We start from the raw sequence: 15,933 nt of genomic DNA on the forward strand, positions 1-15,933 counted from the left end.
AACCACTCCAAATTATGTGTTTGAAAATAGAGTTTTGTACTTGTAATATTGGTTTTGGAAAGTTTTACCTTTGAGTTTGTACCTGCAAACTTTGGAAGTCTGCTTTTTTTTTGGGTTTGAACATTTAGGTTTCTGCCTTTTTGCTAAATTGTGCATTCAATTTGAATGTTTGCAAGCTTCCACCTTCTGTCCATCTTTGATCTTGTTTGTTCTTGGGTTTGATACAGATTTATTATACATTACATTACAAGTGTTCGGGTCATTTTACCTGCTTGTGTAAAGCTATAATCTCATCCCTAAGTGTCTCACTGACGTTGATTAGTCATAAGTGAAATGTCTGCCCTCTCTCCTCCATTTTCTTTAAACCAGACGTCTTCAACAGAGGCTCCGGGACCCCCATGGGGTCCTCAGAGTTACTGCAGGAGGGCCACCAAATTATTAAGAAATAATGTTAATTGTCAAGAAAATTAAAATATCTTAACACATGAATCCAACATAATATTAGCAAATATAAATCAGCCTATTTGTAAAGAAAACATTGATGATGGGCTTACTTGCCTATAAGGTAATCACTAAGGTAGCCATTCCCAGATAAAGTCAATGATTCACTGTGCCACATGAATGTTTAACATTAAGGGCCCTATCTTGCACCCAGCGCAAAACGTGTCTTTGCTAGTTTAAAGTGCTCATATTATGCTCATTTTCAGGTTCATAATTGTATTTAGAGGTTGTACCAGAATAGGTTTACATGGTTTAATTTCCAAAAACACCATATTTTTGTTGTACTGCACATTGCTGCAGCTCCTCTTTTCACCCTGTGTGTTGAGCTCTCTGTTTTAGCTACAGAGTGAGACCTCTCACTTCTGTTCTATCTTTTTTGGGAGTCACACATGCTCAGTACCTAGGTAAGGACTACTAGCCAGTCAGAAGCAGAGTATGAGGGCGTGCCCTGACAGTACCTAGGTAAGGACTACTAGCCAGTCAGAAGCAGAGTATGAGGGCGTGCCCTGACAGTACCTAGGTAAGGACTACTAGCCAGTCAGAAGCAGAGTATGAGGGCGTGCCCTGACAGTACCTAGGTAAGGACTACTAGCCAGTCAGAAGCAGAGTATGTGGGCGTGCCACACTAGCAGCTAGGCGAGCATTATAACGTTACAAAGTGACCACGTTTGTCTCTGAAGTAAAGGCTGGACTACAATAGAGCTGTTTGGAGCAGTTTGTGAACAGTGTTTTCTGTTGGAGATGGTAAGTCCCTTTGGGGTGGACTTTGGGCTTTTTCACTTTGTAAACCTATAACGTGCACAAAAAAGATATATAACACAATAAAGGAAAGGGGAAAAGCCAAAAAGCATGATATGAGCTCTTTCAGAACGACGCAGTTGTCAATTTCCTGTCCTGTGCCCACGTCGTTTAAATAGCAAATGCACCTGCGCCCATCTGTGTGCCCATGGGCGTGCTGGTCTTACAGGGAGGTGTGTTCAGGTGCATTCTTGGCGTTTTGCTATCTTGAGGCAGCGGAAAGTGATCGCGCCATTGACCAACAAAAATCTGGTCTAAAGTCAATAGCGCAGCATTTTATTGTTATTTAACAGCACATTAGTAAAATGCACCTAGGCTCGTGCACAGCGTGTGCGCACTATGCTTGTTACACACACAGGGACGCGCAGCCGCACACAAACATGCAGAAGATTAAAAATACAAATATTGCGCGCGAGCAGATCATATCATAATACTATTTCACATTGTAATATTTGTGAAAGGAGTTGCATACACCGATAAGTAGTTTCGAGCTGGGATTGCTCCGTTGCCGACGGAAAATCAGCCGGATTTCACTCATTTAGGCCGGATATGCATTGCCTTGGGCTTTCTTTGTGTTGGAATTCGAAACTCTGGTGGATTTCTGAGGACTATGGTTAACTGCTCCTCAGATCTCTGCAGGGTAAATCCAGACAGCTAGCTAGACTATCTGTCCAATCTGAGTTTTCTGTTGCACGACTAAAACAACTTTTGAATGTACACGTTCCACCGAAACAAGTTCCTTCCCGAGGCTATTTTGCAGCAGCACCGTTGCTCTGTCCGGTGCTTAGCGCCACCCAAGATGATTGTGATTGGTTTAAAGAAATGCCAATAAACCGGAGCATGTTTTTCTCCCACCCCAGAATGCTGTGTGGACTAGCCAGCTCTAGCCTCTAGCCTTCTTTTATCTCATGACTTTGATGACGTTTGCAGGCATGAAGCTGAAATCACAAACATAAAACAGAGTTTACAGGCAGAAATATAAATCTTTAAACTTAAAATATTGTATAGTCTGACACAGCAGCAGCATATCTGTCTGCTGCTGGCTATGAAGCCAAGACATCATAAAAACTGCAAGAGAAATGTCTGATTTTAGACACATTGTTATTTACGCCTCCTAGGAGATGTTTCTACACCGAGAATGATCATCACATTGATAAAACAGACTGTTAGGTGCGTTTGACTTGACTATTGTAATGTCAATTAGTGCCCTGACATAACAGAAGTTATATCAAAAAGTTAATAGACGTTATTGAGAAAAAACGTTCTTTTAACAGGCACAAACAGAACAGAACCTGGCTCTAGGTGGGTGGCTATTTGCCTCAACTGTTGTGGGGGGCAGATTTTACAGGGAGAAAAGCTATTACGGGACAAATATGATCTCTGTTCTTATCAGTACACAGGCTGCAGCATTCTGGATCATCTGGAGAGTGTTAAGGGACTTATTGGAGCAACCTGATAATAACAAACTACAATTAGGGCTGCAAGTAAAGATTATTTTCATCGTTGATAATTTTCTCAATTAATTTTTAATTTAAAATTTAAAATACAACAATGTCTTGCTTTGTCCACAACTCAAAGATATTCAGTTTACTGTCACAGAGGAGTGAAGAAACTAGAAAACATTTACATTTAACAAGCTGAAATCAGAGAATTTTCCCTTTTTTTTTTTATAAAATTTGACTCAAACCGATTAATCAATTATCAAAATAGTTGCAGATTAATGTATTTATTGACAGCTACTGAATTAATCAATCTTTGCAGCTCTAATTACAATAGTCCAGCCTTGAAGTAACAAAGAAATGCATGGACTAGTTTTTCAACATTTTTGAGACAGGATGTGCCTAATGTTTGCAATGTTATGCAGGTGAAAAAGGGCAGTTAAAGGATATAACCTGATCAAAGATAACTCCGAGATTCCTTACGTGGTGCTGGAGGCCAGGGCAACGCCATCCAGAGTAGCTATATCTTTAGATAATGAGCTTCGAAAGATTTTGAGGCCAAGTACAATAACTTCAGTTTTACTGAGTTAAACATCAGTAAATTGTAGGTCATCCAGGATTTCATGTCCTTAATGCACGCTTGAATTTTCTTTTGGCTTGTTCGAGAGGTATAATTGGGTATCATCTGCATAACAGTGAACGCTTATGGAGTGTTTCCTAATAATACTGCCTAAAGAAATCATATTTAAAAGTGAATAGAATAGTCCAAACACTGAGCCTTGTGGAACACCATGGCTAACTTTAGTGTGCCTGGAGGATTCATCGTTAACATGAACTAACTGAGATCGATCTGATGAATAGGACTTAAACCAGCTTAGTGCGGTTCCTTTAATGCCAATTAAATGTTCCAGTCTCTATAATAGGATGCGATGGTCAATAGTGTCGAATGCAGCACTAAAATCTAAAAAGACAAGTCAGGAGACAAGTCCTTTGCAACAAGTCCAACTTATTAGCGACTACTAATAAAGACATATTAATCATATCTAATAAAGTGTTAACCACGGGTAAATCTTCTTTAAGTAGCCTAGTTGGGATAGGGTCTAATAGACAGGTAGATGGCTTAGCTAAAGACATCTTTAAAGTTAGTTGGTGGTTTAATAGGAGAACATAAGTCTAAATGTATATCAGGTCTTACAGCTGTTTCTAGGGTTCCTGTGTCTGAAGATAAATCGGTACAGATTGAGGGCATTAAGGGTTAATTTTAACATTAAAGAAGCTCATGAAGTCGTCACTACTGAGAGCTATAAGAATAGATTGCTCAATAGAGCTGTGACTCTGTCAGCCTGGCTACACTACTAAAAAAGAAACCTGAGGCTGTTCTTATTTTCCTCCATTAATGATGAGTAATAGGCTGCTCTGGCATTTCAGAGAGCCTACCTATACGTTTTACTGTCTTGCCAGACTAAACGAGATTCTTCCATATTGGTGAACGCCATTTACTTTCAAGTTTTTGCAAGTTTTGTTTTAATTTGCAGGTTTGGGAGTTAAACTATGGAGCTAACTCCCTTTGTTTTATCATCTTCTTTTTTTAGAGGAGCAACAGAGTCAAGTGTTGTTTGCAGTGAGCCTGCAGCACTGTCTACAAGATGATCAATTTGGGAGGGACTAAAGTTAACATAAGATTAGACTATATTGTCCCGAAGGAAATTTGTCTTGGACACATACAGTATCTGCTGTATCTGCTGTTTAGGAAATACAAGGAGTAGGAGTCCTCTGTTATATTGGGGCATGGCATTGAATTAAATGCCATTAGATTCACTTTCTTAAATTTAGCTACAGCACTATCCGATAGACGCGTAGAAACATTCACCTTATGGCGTATAGTTGCAGTCGAGTAATAAGAATTCAAAAGTTATTAAGTACTGTACTTAAGTGCAATTCTGTGTACTGATACTTTATACTCCTACTCCACTACAATTCTGAGGCAAATACTGTACTTTGCACTGAACTAAATTAATTTAATACCTTAGTTACACGTTACTTTGCAGATTCAGATTAATAATATGAAATATAATATTATAATAGGGGGACATTCACAAGCTTCCCAGCAGTATATGAAGTCATTAAAAGTAAATAACAAATTTATATTATATATATTATTCTGAAATAGGCCATTCTGCATAATGAGTACTTTTACTTCTTGACACTTCAAGTATATTTTGAGGTTCATACTTTTATACTTTTACCTAAGTAAGATTTTGAATGCAGAACTTTTACTTGTATTATTTCTACTTGTACTTAATTATAAGATCTGAGTACTTAAATAAAGGTTTCATGTGATACATAATGTAGCACTCAAAGCTAAATACGTAGAAAGTTTGGAACACAACAAACTATAGAAATATAAGATTCTTTATTCCATTATTGATTCCATTTATGCTTTTGATAACACATACAAAAATTGCTTTCAGTTTGAGTTTGTTTCCCGTAGATTTTGGTTGAAAATGCACATAATCAGTTTAAAAAATGGGAGAAAAAAAACGTTAAGTAGTTTTTTTACAAGCCGATCCTTCTCTACTTGCAACTAAAATGAAAAATAACTAAATAAATGTTAACATGTCTGAACTTAGTTGGGGTGACATTTTCCAAACACCTTCGATGGCCACAACACCTGATTTAAAGGACACAAAAAATTACCGTGCCAACATTTTAATTGCTTTGAATCTTCTGACATTTCACATGGTTGATTTTTGTAATTTCATTGATCCTGCCAGCCAAAACAAGAATGATTGGTACTAATTGGTGAGAGAATAACAACCCCCAGATGGCTAGTGTCACATTTCTGTGACATACTGGGAAACTTGTCAGAATAATTAGTTTTACCGCTGTCTCTCACAGGATGAATATAAAATGTGAGCACGACACAAGACGCTGCATGCAGAAGTCAATCCGTCACTTTGTGTTTAAAGCAACGTCTGGGTTTGAAGTTATGATATAAGATGATATAAGAACTTGAAGCAAAGTCGGCCCTTTGGTGTGACATCCTGTTGTGTTCTTTAACCCCCCCAACAAAGCACACGTAGACTTTATATTTCACAATTACTGTTGTCCGTCAGATCATTTATAGATTTCAACTTCTCCAACCGCACTTGAAGGCAGCTTGATTTCACAGGAGAGAGAAAAAGAAAAGATACGAGTGAGACATAGCATTGTTGCAGGAAACATTCAGCTATTACACAAACTTTTATTGCCCTTTTAAAACTTTGTTGTGGCAGAGATAGAGGCAGTGATGTTTCCTGTTTACTGTAGGGGACTCTCACACCCCCTCAAACCATTGCTCAAAACATTCTGACAAGTCTGATCTCCGGTTACATGATTGGCCAGCGCAGCGTGACGTGGGGTTGCGTTTCTCCAAAAGTTGAGTTCTCTAATTTTTGCTGCAGGCCCTCTGCGTTTTTTTTGAGTGCGGCAACCCCCGCCACAGCCTAAACGCACTACCCCCGTTCAAAATCAATGGAAAGACCTGCGTGTTTGCCAGACCGTCGGATGGCCAACGCAGGTACTGGGAATGCAGCCTAACTCTAAACTTTCATGTTTTCATGCAGGTTGCTTCCTGTTCTGCTGGACTCCGTTCTTCGTGGTGCACACGACTCGAGCCGTCTGTCTGACGTGCGACATCCCTCCCGGTCTGATGAGCACCGTCACCTGGCTGGGCTACGTCAACAGCGCTCTCAATCCCATCATCTACACCATCTTCAACACCGAGTTCAAGAAATTCTTCAAGAAATGTTTCAGCAGCTGCTGTCGGATTTCCCTCCACAGACGCTAAAGGAAAGAAACTGGAAGGTTTCCGGTTTGGCCAGTCAGCTAAACTCTGGTCTGCCATGCTGGATGTGGATGCTTAAAATTGATGGTATCTGGCTGACAGGAAAAATACGCTTTAACACAGTTACTGGTGATATATATCACATTTCTGGGCCCATTTTGTCATTTGGGGATGTACTTTTCTTGATCCTCAGGGATTACTGCCCCAACAAAATGATGTTGGAAAGTAAAGCTGCAGAAAACAGCTAAACAGACTCAAACTCTCCTGTCTGAGAGGAGCTTTTCCCCACTTTCAGTTTGTCTGTACAGCACGTCTTTACTGTATATCAGCCTTGGTTGTAGTTGGTCTGCCAGTTCCAGTGAACGACGTGGGATTTGTACTGCGCCTGGTCTGCCCGAAAGGATTATTCAGGACAAAAATGTCTCCAGGATGCAGAAATACTGAATAAGCTTCAACAGACCAGAATGTCATACAGTTGGAAGCAGCTTCATGACAAAATAAATCTCTAAAAAGGACTAGTTTGATATTCTGGGAAATACGTTTATTTGCCTTCTTGCTGTGAGTTGGATGATTAGATCAATACCACTCTCACGTCTGTACGCTAAATATGAAGCTAAAGTCAGCAGCTGGTTACGACAATTTGTAGTTTTACAAAGCGTTATGATGTTGGGCTATTTCTTGTCCCGGGGGAGTAACTTCCTGGCAACCTGCGGACACTGTATGCTAGCTTTTTCCCTCCGTTTCTAGTCTTTATACTAAGCTAAGCTAACCGGCTCCAGGCTGTACGAAAGTGGTATCGTTCTTTTCATCCAACCATCGGCAAGAAAGCCAAAAAGAGGACTTCCCCAAAACGTTGAACTATTTATTTAAAGGATTTTGTTTCCAAACGGGGGTATGTGTACCTCCAGGAGCGGAAAAAGACTCATAAGAGTGCGGGTGTGGGGGGTATGAAGTTGGAGGTTGAAAGACTGAAGGGGTACAGGAGAGACTGTAAAGCAACACAACGTTCACATCAGTCCTTCCGGCACTGTCAAAAGTTAAATAACAAACAGTTGCCAAAAATCACCAATTAATCAACGAGTGACGGGCAAAGAGGCTGGTGGGAGGGAAGTACGAACAAAACGCTTCATCAACTAAATATCTGCCCGGAATCTGAAGCGTGTTATCAAGATGTATGAGTGGAGTTTTTAACCTTAAAAAGGAGCAGCAGGATCTGCTACATCCAGTCGACTGACACTCCCCCGTCATGGATCATTGACTCTTCTATGAACTGTGTGGGAATCAGTAAAACGGTTTATAATGTGCAACATGGCACAGTTTAAAAACCAGCTCCCTGTGGCTGTTTAAAGTGATTTTGACATATGTACAGATTTAAAAAAAAAAAAAAACATTCATACAATATTAAGTAGCAATATGCCTTAAACTTCACAGGACGTTCTGGCTGTCTGTCGTGATAGAAGTCAAACTCTCAACATACTGAGGAGCTAATGAGATCCCTAAAAAAGTCCTTTTTAACTTGTCAAGAACATATATCCATTTTTTTTTGTTTTTTGCGTTTGTGTCTTTCTCTGCTTTTTACCTGAACAATAGCCTCTTTCCGACCAAGTAGTTACAGGAACGTAGTTATAGGAACAGTCCACTTCTAAACAGTTCTACTAACTACTCTCCCCCAAAACCGTTTTTCCATTTGCATTCACACTGGCCAAGTGGCCAAAGGAACTGACTTTTGGTGGTTAGATGGCTGTGTTATAATAACAAAAGGTCAGTTCCTATGGCCACTTGGCCAGTGTGAATACAAATTGAAAAACCGGTTTTGGGGAAGAGTAGTTAGTAGAACTGTTTAGAAGTGGACTGTTCCTATAACTACGTTCCTGTACAGAAAAGGGAAAAGACCCTGCCCTGAAGTAGGAACTGAAAGAGTCACAGGAAGTGTGGCCAGAGGAACTTAATAATCCCCATATTGGTCCAGTCGGAACACGAGACAAAAAGGGTTCTAGGAACGTTATGTTCTAGGAACTGCACAAATCCCTCCGGTCGGAAAGCGGCTAATATGACACCGGGAACACACCGCAGGCGTAAGCGTCGCATATAGCGTTGTCGCGCTGCTATTTTTATTTCGGCGCCCATGTTATCCAATCTGTCCACGGCCACACCGGGCGCGTAGCGTCCGCGTTGGCCCGCGCGCTGCAGCGATAGTTTCGGCGTCGCCTCCATTTTTTACGCGAGCGTATGTGTCAAGCCAGGCAGGTAATCACATACAGGAAGACCACAGTGCAGCCGGATATTTTACGAAAATAAACACATTTCAAAATGAAAGCAGCCAGTTTTACAGTGATTTTGGCTGCCTTGACTTCTCACAGCGAGACACGCGATCAGGCACATGGAGAGAGAGACCGACGAACGGACAGAGAGACACACACACATATATAGGCTACAATTACCACAGTTTTCCCCACTCGTCCCGTCTCTTTCTATCAGAGAGAGAGAGAGAGAGAGAGAGAGAGAGAGAGAGAGAGAGAGAGAAAAAATCAGGCACTTACTTACGCTACGCGACACTTACACAGGCGGTGTGTTCCCAGTGTCATTCTAGTGCTGAGAGGATGACACATTTATCAAAAATTATATAATAAAATACCAAAAGGGAGGATAAAAGGGTAAACATCTTTTACCTGACAATTTGAATAACGGCAAAGTTTCACGACTAAAAAGCAAGTGATGTGTTATTAAAACGGAATAATTTGGTATCTAGTAATAACGGGAAGTATATGTCCTTATAACGTGAAATATCCTGTGAAGTATCTTGTTATAAAAACGAGAAAGTGATCATATATATTTTTTGTCAAGGTGGCAGTAATACGTTCGTTACACTAATTTCCAGCTTTTAATTTAATTCATCATACATCAGTCCCTGCCAAAACTATTATTTCTGCTACTTAATATACTCAATGTGATACCTTCTCGGATTGATTATTAGAGTAAGTCTCATCACATAATACAGTACATCTATAAAAGCAGCAACACTGTAAAGTCATTTTATTTTTTACTGAGTGATGAATATCAGATCAAATTAGCTTTGTAAACTGTTTGTATGATGTCGAATGAAATGTTGACGTTGCTATAATAGAAAACTTAAGTGAAGCATTTCCAGATTGTGTCTTGATAACGTTGCACATTAGAGTCATTATCCTCGTGTCAAGTTTCAAAGAAGAAAAAAAAAGTTGATTCTGTGTGCTGAAACTGAAAGTATTCTCGACTGCAGGATGGTATTGTCCTTTTAAGTCATTACTGCCTGTCACCACAGTATGTATGTTTGGTTACTGACTGTGCCTATTGTATGCCATATCCACGTTTTATGTGGACCCCTTTCTAATAAAGTGTGTCATCTTTCTAAATGTTCCAGCGGCCTTCGGCTGAAATCTTATCTGCTCAGTTTGAGGTCGATGTGGTCGAACTCTCTCGTCTTTTAATGTGCGATAACTTCCTGTGCCAGAACATCTCGTGCGAGGCAAACAGAACTTTCATTGAAAACAATGACTGAGCCACAGTTGGATGCCAATTTTAAAATCCCATTTATGCATGGATGGACTGTGAGACAATGGGGCCCTGGGCGCAAGCGTGTGAAAGGCCTCCTACCACTTCTACAAGACACCGAGACACAAAACGTGACGTGGCCACTTTGTTTGTAGTTGTGTGTCCCTTTGTGTTCACTGTGCGTCTCTTTCCGGTCTTGTTGCATCTCTTTATGATCTCATTAGGTCTCTTTGTAGTCACTTTTGTCTCTTTCTGGTCATTTAGAGTGTCTTTATAGTCACTTTGTGTCTTTATAGTCACATGGGGCCCTATTTTAACGATCTAAGCACACAGCGTGAAGCGTATGGCGCAGGTGCGTTTAGGGTGTGTACGAATCCACTTTTGCTAGTTTGACGGCGGAAAAAAGGGCCCGTGCGCCGGGCGTCGTCATGTCTTTATATAGTCACTTTTTCTTTATAGTCACTTTGTGTCTCTTTGTTGTCACTTTGAGTCCTTGTAGTCGTTTTGTGTCGTCTTTCTGGTTGTTTTTTGTCTCTTGCAGGTAGTTGGAGAACATGAATGTCTGTCTGAAAAAAAATCTCATGACAACCCATCCGATAGTTGTCGAGACACTTCACTAAAAACCACAAATGGGAAGCTCATGGTGGCGCTAGATGAAAAGTTCATCCTCTGGGGAACAGGAATGTTTATTCAAAATGTCAATGTCAATCCAGCAGTTGTAATAGTTATTTCAGTCTGGACCAAAGTGGTGGACTGACTGACAACATCACTATTACTAGAGCCGCGGCGCTACAGTGACTACACCTAAACATTTGGAGGGTCAAAAGTATACGTTATTATCCCAGAGTTGGGAAATTTGTTTGGTAAAGTGCAGCACATTTAAAACAGGCATATACAGTAAGTAGGTATCCCCCCCCCCCCACACACACACACACACATAACATTTAGGAATATATAGTTAAGTATGAACACAACTCACAGCCTTCCCCCACTTACACTTCAATCAATCAATCAATCAATCGCTGCTTTGACCAGTGGATCTCACTGTTCAACCTGGAGGCACCTTTATAAAACAAAACCAGAAAAGAAGATGAAAAAGTAAAACAGTGAACTCTACCGACTAGATGTTAACATCATTAAAAATCCTACGATTGACAGTAAAGCAGTGCGAGGGATTTTAAGTACTTGCGAGCCTTGAAGAAGCGCACAGATCCCTGTGTGAATGGGAAAAGTTTCTCCCATTAGATGATATCACGCAGCGATAACAGACTTTTTCATGTTACAGAGACGACGTCAGCAGCAGCAACAGCAGCAGCAGGACCAGGCGGGGAAGGAGAGGTGAAAATTGGAGCGAGGTGTGAGAGCTGGGTTAAAAAAAAAAAAAAAAAAAAAACTGAAGAAGGTGATGAATGTGATAAAATCTGTGATTATCTGCACGACTGCAAAACCCAGAGGCGTGTTAAACCCCACTGGAGAAACTAATGGTGAGAGTAAAAGACATCTTGGGAAAGATAGCGTGACAGAAATAGACAATGCACGGACCTAATGATGCTGGGTTGGATCCTATTTGAGAAATAACGTTTACGTGAAACATGAGAAACCTGGGTAATAATATCCCTGTATGGCTTCTGATCGTCAGCATCAGTGCGGGTTTGTCTTTGAATTTTTCCACATCGAGCAGATCGGTCATTTCGGTATCGACTGAGTCACCTCAACAGTTGAGAATGAACCCAGTTTGATTTTTGGATTCAACTAACTTCTCCATCTAATCTTACAGTAGTGGTAATAGAAGACCAGAGTGACAAAACATGTTTCCTGTGCATTTAAGTCAGATTTCTGCTTTTATTTTAGCACGTAGATCATCAGTACATCATTTAGCGTCACAATCGTTTTGTTTTACTGATTAACTTTGACATAACTCGTGACTCTGAGTCACAGAATGATCAGAAACCTGGATCAAGTTGCACCAGCTATTTATTTGCGTTTTTTTTTCATTAAAACTTAAAAAAAAAATGTCTCAGCTATTATAGACTTCTGTGTAAATCGGTGTCCAATCAAAAGCAATCAGCTATGCAAACAGGAAGTAACTGTAGTATCAAAAGCTGTAGAGGACTGTTTTTATGATGCCAAACAATATCTTAAACTTACCAGCCAATCCTTCATAAATGTAGATACGAGTCTGCCTTAATTAAGTATAGAAATATGGAGAAATATGTCTGAGTTTGCAATACTTAATGCAGTTTAAAGTGAGAGGAAATCTCTAATTATGTCAACCTAACTGATGTCATTTGGTGATTTAGATTTAAGTTGTAGTGGTAACACTTTACTTGAAGGTATCTACATAAGAGTATTTGTAAAGCACATTTCAAACAACCAGGTTGACCAAAGTGCTGGACATTGACATGATTATAAACACGCGAGTAACAAAACAAACATTTAAAACAAATAACAGACTAGAAAAATAAAATGCAGAATACAGAATACAACTCTCAAGAAGGTTTGAAGGCCAATGAATAAAAGTGAGTTTTAAGTCGTGATTTAAAAATGTGAAGGCTGGGGGCCAATCTGACATTCAGAGGCAATTCATTCCACAGCCTCGGGGCCACGACTGAGAACGCTCCATCTCCCCTATTTTTGAGCCGCGTTCTAGGGACAACAAGGAGTAGCTGGTCAGCAGACCTTAACGACCTCAGAGGAGCGTGCGGCATTAATAGTTCAACGATATACGCTGGGACTTGACCATAAAGAGATTTAAAAACAAACAACAGAATCTTAAAATGGATTCTAAAGCAAACCGGTAACCAGTGAAGGGAGGCAAGAACAGGTGTGATGTGATCTCGTTTATGAGTTCCGGTAAGGAGCCGAGCGGCAGCATTTTGAACCATTTGTAATCTTGAGAGGGAAGCCTGGCTAACACCTACATATAAAGCATTACAGTAATCCAGGCGAGTTGTAATAAAAGCATGTATAACCCTCTCAAAATCAGTGAAAGATCAAAATGGCTTCAGTTTGGTAAGCAGCCTGAGTTGAAAGAAACTAGCTTTTACAACAGAATTGATGTGTTTCTCTAGTTGGAAATCACTGTCCATTTTAACACCAAGGTTAGTTACCATGGACTTGACACAGGGTGTCAGAGGACCCAGGTCCAGTTTGGAGGCACCAAGAGCACTACTGGGTCTAAATATCATGACTTCGGTTTTACTTTCATTAAAATGTAAAAAGTTTAAAGCCATCCAGGCTTTTATGTCAGAAAAACAATCGAGCAGTCTTTTTAGGGAATTATCACCCTTACTTTTTATAGGCAAGTAGATCTGTGAGTCATCTGCATAGAAATGGAAGCTGATGTCATGCTTCTTTAAGATGGAACCAAGGGGAAGCAAATACAGGGAGAAGAGAATCGGCGCCAAAATAGACCCCTGAGGAACTCCAGGAAGTTTAGAGATCGGACGATAGTTTGCAAGAACTAAGGTGTCCAGATTTGGCTTTTTGATAAGAGGCTACACCACTGCCTCTTTAAAACAAAGTGGCACATGACCAGAAGTAAGACTACTGTTAATAATTGCTTGGATGTTTGGTCCAATAGTGTGCCACACCTCTTTAAAAAGACGAGGTGGTACAATAGCAATAGGACAAATTGAAGGTTTTAAATGTGTAACAATATCAGTAAGGGCCGAGAGGGATAAAGGCTCAAACTTAATGAGAACTGCTGCACACACTTTGGAAATGGAAGTGGCTGGAAGTGAAATGCTAGCTCTAATGGTGGTGATCTTTTCCACAAAGAAGTGGAGAAATTTTTCACAGGCCACAGAAGACTCTTCCTGCGTTGTGGATCGGGGGGTATGAAGAACAGAGTTGATTGTGCTAAAAAGAACATGAGGTTTATGGCAGTTTAGAGACACTGTCATGAACACATGAACCCTAACCATAACCATAACCATAACTCTAACCATAACTCGTGACAAAAACCGAATGACACTGAAAGAAGCGTTATGTCATGAACGTTTATGACTTGTTTATAATGTTTATGACACGTTCATGACAGTGCCAAGTCACTCTTATGTAGATACCTTCAAGTAAAGTGTAACCATTTTAGTTCCACTGACACATGTTAAGTTGCTCTGATTCAGTTTTAATAAAGACATTGTATTATGAATTAGAGATTTACTTTTTATTTTCTCTACAACACCCTTAAAGCTATAGTGTGTAGTTTCTGTCGCCCCCATGAGGAATTCTAAGACACACACACACACACACACACACACACACACACACCATTAAAATAACATGACGGATTCTTCAGAAGAGGTCATTATCTTCACTTTAGTTTCTGCGCGGGAAAGTCCCCAGACGCCACAATCTTCTGAACATAGTCATACTGAGAAATACAGAGAGAGTTGTGTGGAGCTGATAGTCTTAATTAAGTTCAATAATATCAAAAAGTTGCACAGTAAAGCTTTAACTTCAGTTTAGCTTAAAGTATCATTATAAAACAACCATCTATGGTTCAAACAGGAATCATTGTCACATTAAAAGGTCCGCTGGCTCCCTCTGCTGGTTAAAATACCAACAAATCCCACAAGTACTGTGTATCAAAGCCTGAAGCCTTTATCTTCTTCCTCTGTGACATATTGAAAACAGTGAGAAGAATCAGTGAGCCACACTGTTGCACTGGATGACATGCTCCTTCATCACCATGAAAACACACACACACACACACACACACACACACACACACAGTCCTGCTGCCACAAATACTCACTAGAGCACCAATTGTGGATTAATCCGACGCTGGAAATAGTCCCCAACAAATGCACCATTTCCTCCTGTTTGTTGGATCAAAACTACATTGACCAGCTGTCTTAGGAAACTACTGAATCTCTTGTAACTATTATATATTAACTAACTACTATTTGTACACTGTTTTTAAAGATTTACTCTTGTGAAATGTCCAATGACATTCAGCATAAACCTCAGTCCTTGTGATTTTTCTGCATTTGAGAGTCGGTCCTGAAAAACCTAAAAAGGATGAAATAACATTTCTTTTTTTCCTGTATTTTACTTTCATTAAATATAAAAAAATAAGTTCTGACTTTTAATTCCACTAAAGCAGTCATTTTCACATTTCACTGTGATTAAATGATTTCATACAAACAAAGGCCATCATCAAGGTTGTTGTTGCATTTCTTACGCAAAGTTTTGACACAAAATATAATACTGCACATACATGGTCAATCAGCTGCACAATATATTCTATTGTACATATAAGGGCTGGGAGTCGCCAGAGGCCCCACGGTACGGTATTATCACAATACATTTTTGCAGTTGTCTGCGACTATATTGCAATTTATCACCTTTTTTCCAACTTCAAATGATGTCGCCAAAGAAAACCTTCTGTCAACATCTGATTTATCTAAAAGGATACATTTCTTTTGTTTGTTCATCTCACTTATAATAAAAGCTTGATACTTGGTGTCCGTGTATCGATGCCGTATTGCCATGGAAAATATTGCGATACTACGCAGTATCGATTCTTTCCCCCACCTCTGGTACATCTGCACCTGATTTGATTTCTCGGCCACATCATCCGTGTGTGGCCCTTGTCTGCATTTTACTGATATTTGACTGAGAAACATTTCTGCATTTACATTGTAGCAGTTCCTTATTTGTCAGTCTGTGAGTTCCCATTGATATAGTCTCGCTTTGCCAGACCATCCACACACTGCGGAACGGAGGAAGGTCTGGCTAGTCCACACAGTATTCCGGGATGGGAGAAAAACGGTTTATTGGCATTTCTTTAAACCAACCACAATCTTCTCAGGCGGCGCTAAGCTCTGCACA

The 15,933-nt window shown here is 40.0% G+C and overlaps 1 protein-coding gene across 1 annotated transcript in view; it reads left to right on the plus strand.

Moving 5' to 3' along the window:
• Positions 1–7,880, plus strand: part of drd4b (dopamine receptor D4b) — a 46,369-nt gene extending 38,489 nt beyond the window's left edge. Inside the window, exon 4 of the mRNA XM_031323688.2 lies at positions 6,344–7,880. Coding sequence (XP_031179548.1) covers positions 6,344–6,567 — 224 coding nt within the window. The 3' untranslated portion in view covers positions 6,568–7,880. The remainder of the gene's footprint in view (positions 1–6,343) is intronic.
• The last annotated feature ends 8,053 nt before the right edge of the window (positions 7,881–15,933 follow it).

This window comes from Sander lucioperca, chromosome 3 (assembly GCF_008315115.2).
Source record: "Sander lucioperca isolate FBNREF2018 chromosome 3, SLUC_FBN_1.2, whole genome shotgun sequence".
NCBI lineage: Eukaryota > Metazoa > Chordata > Actinopteri > Perciformes > Percidae > Sander > Sander lucioperca.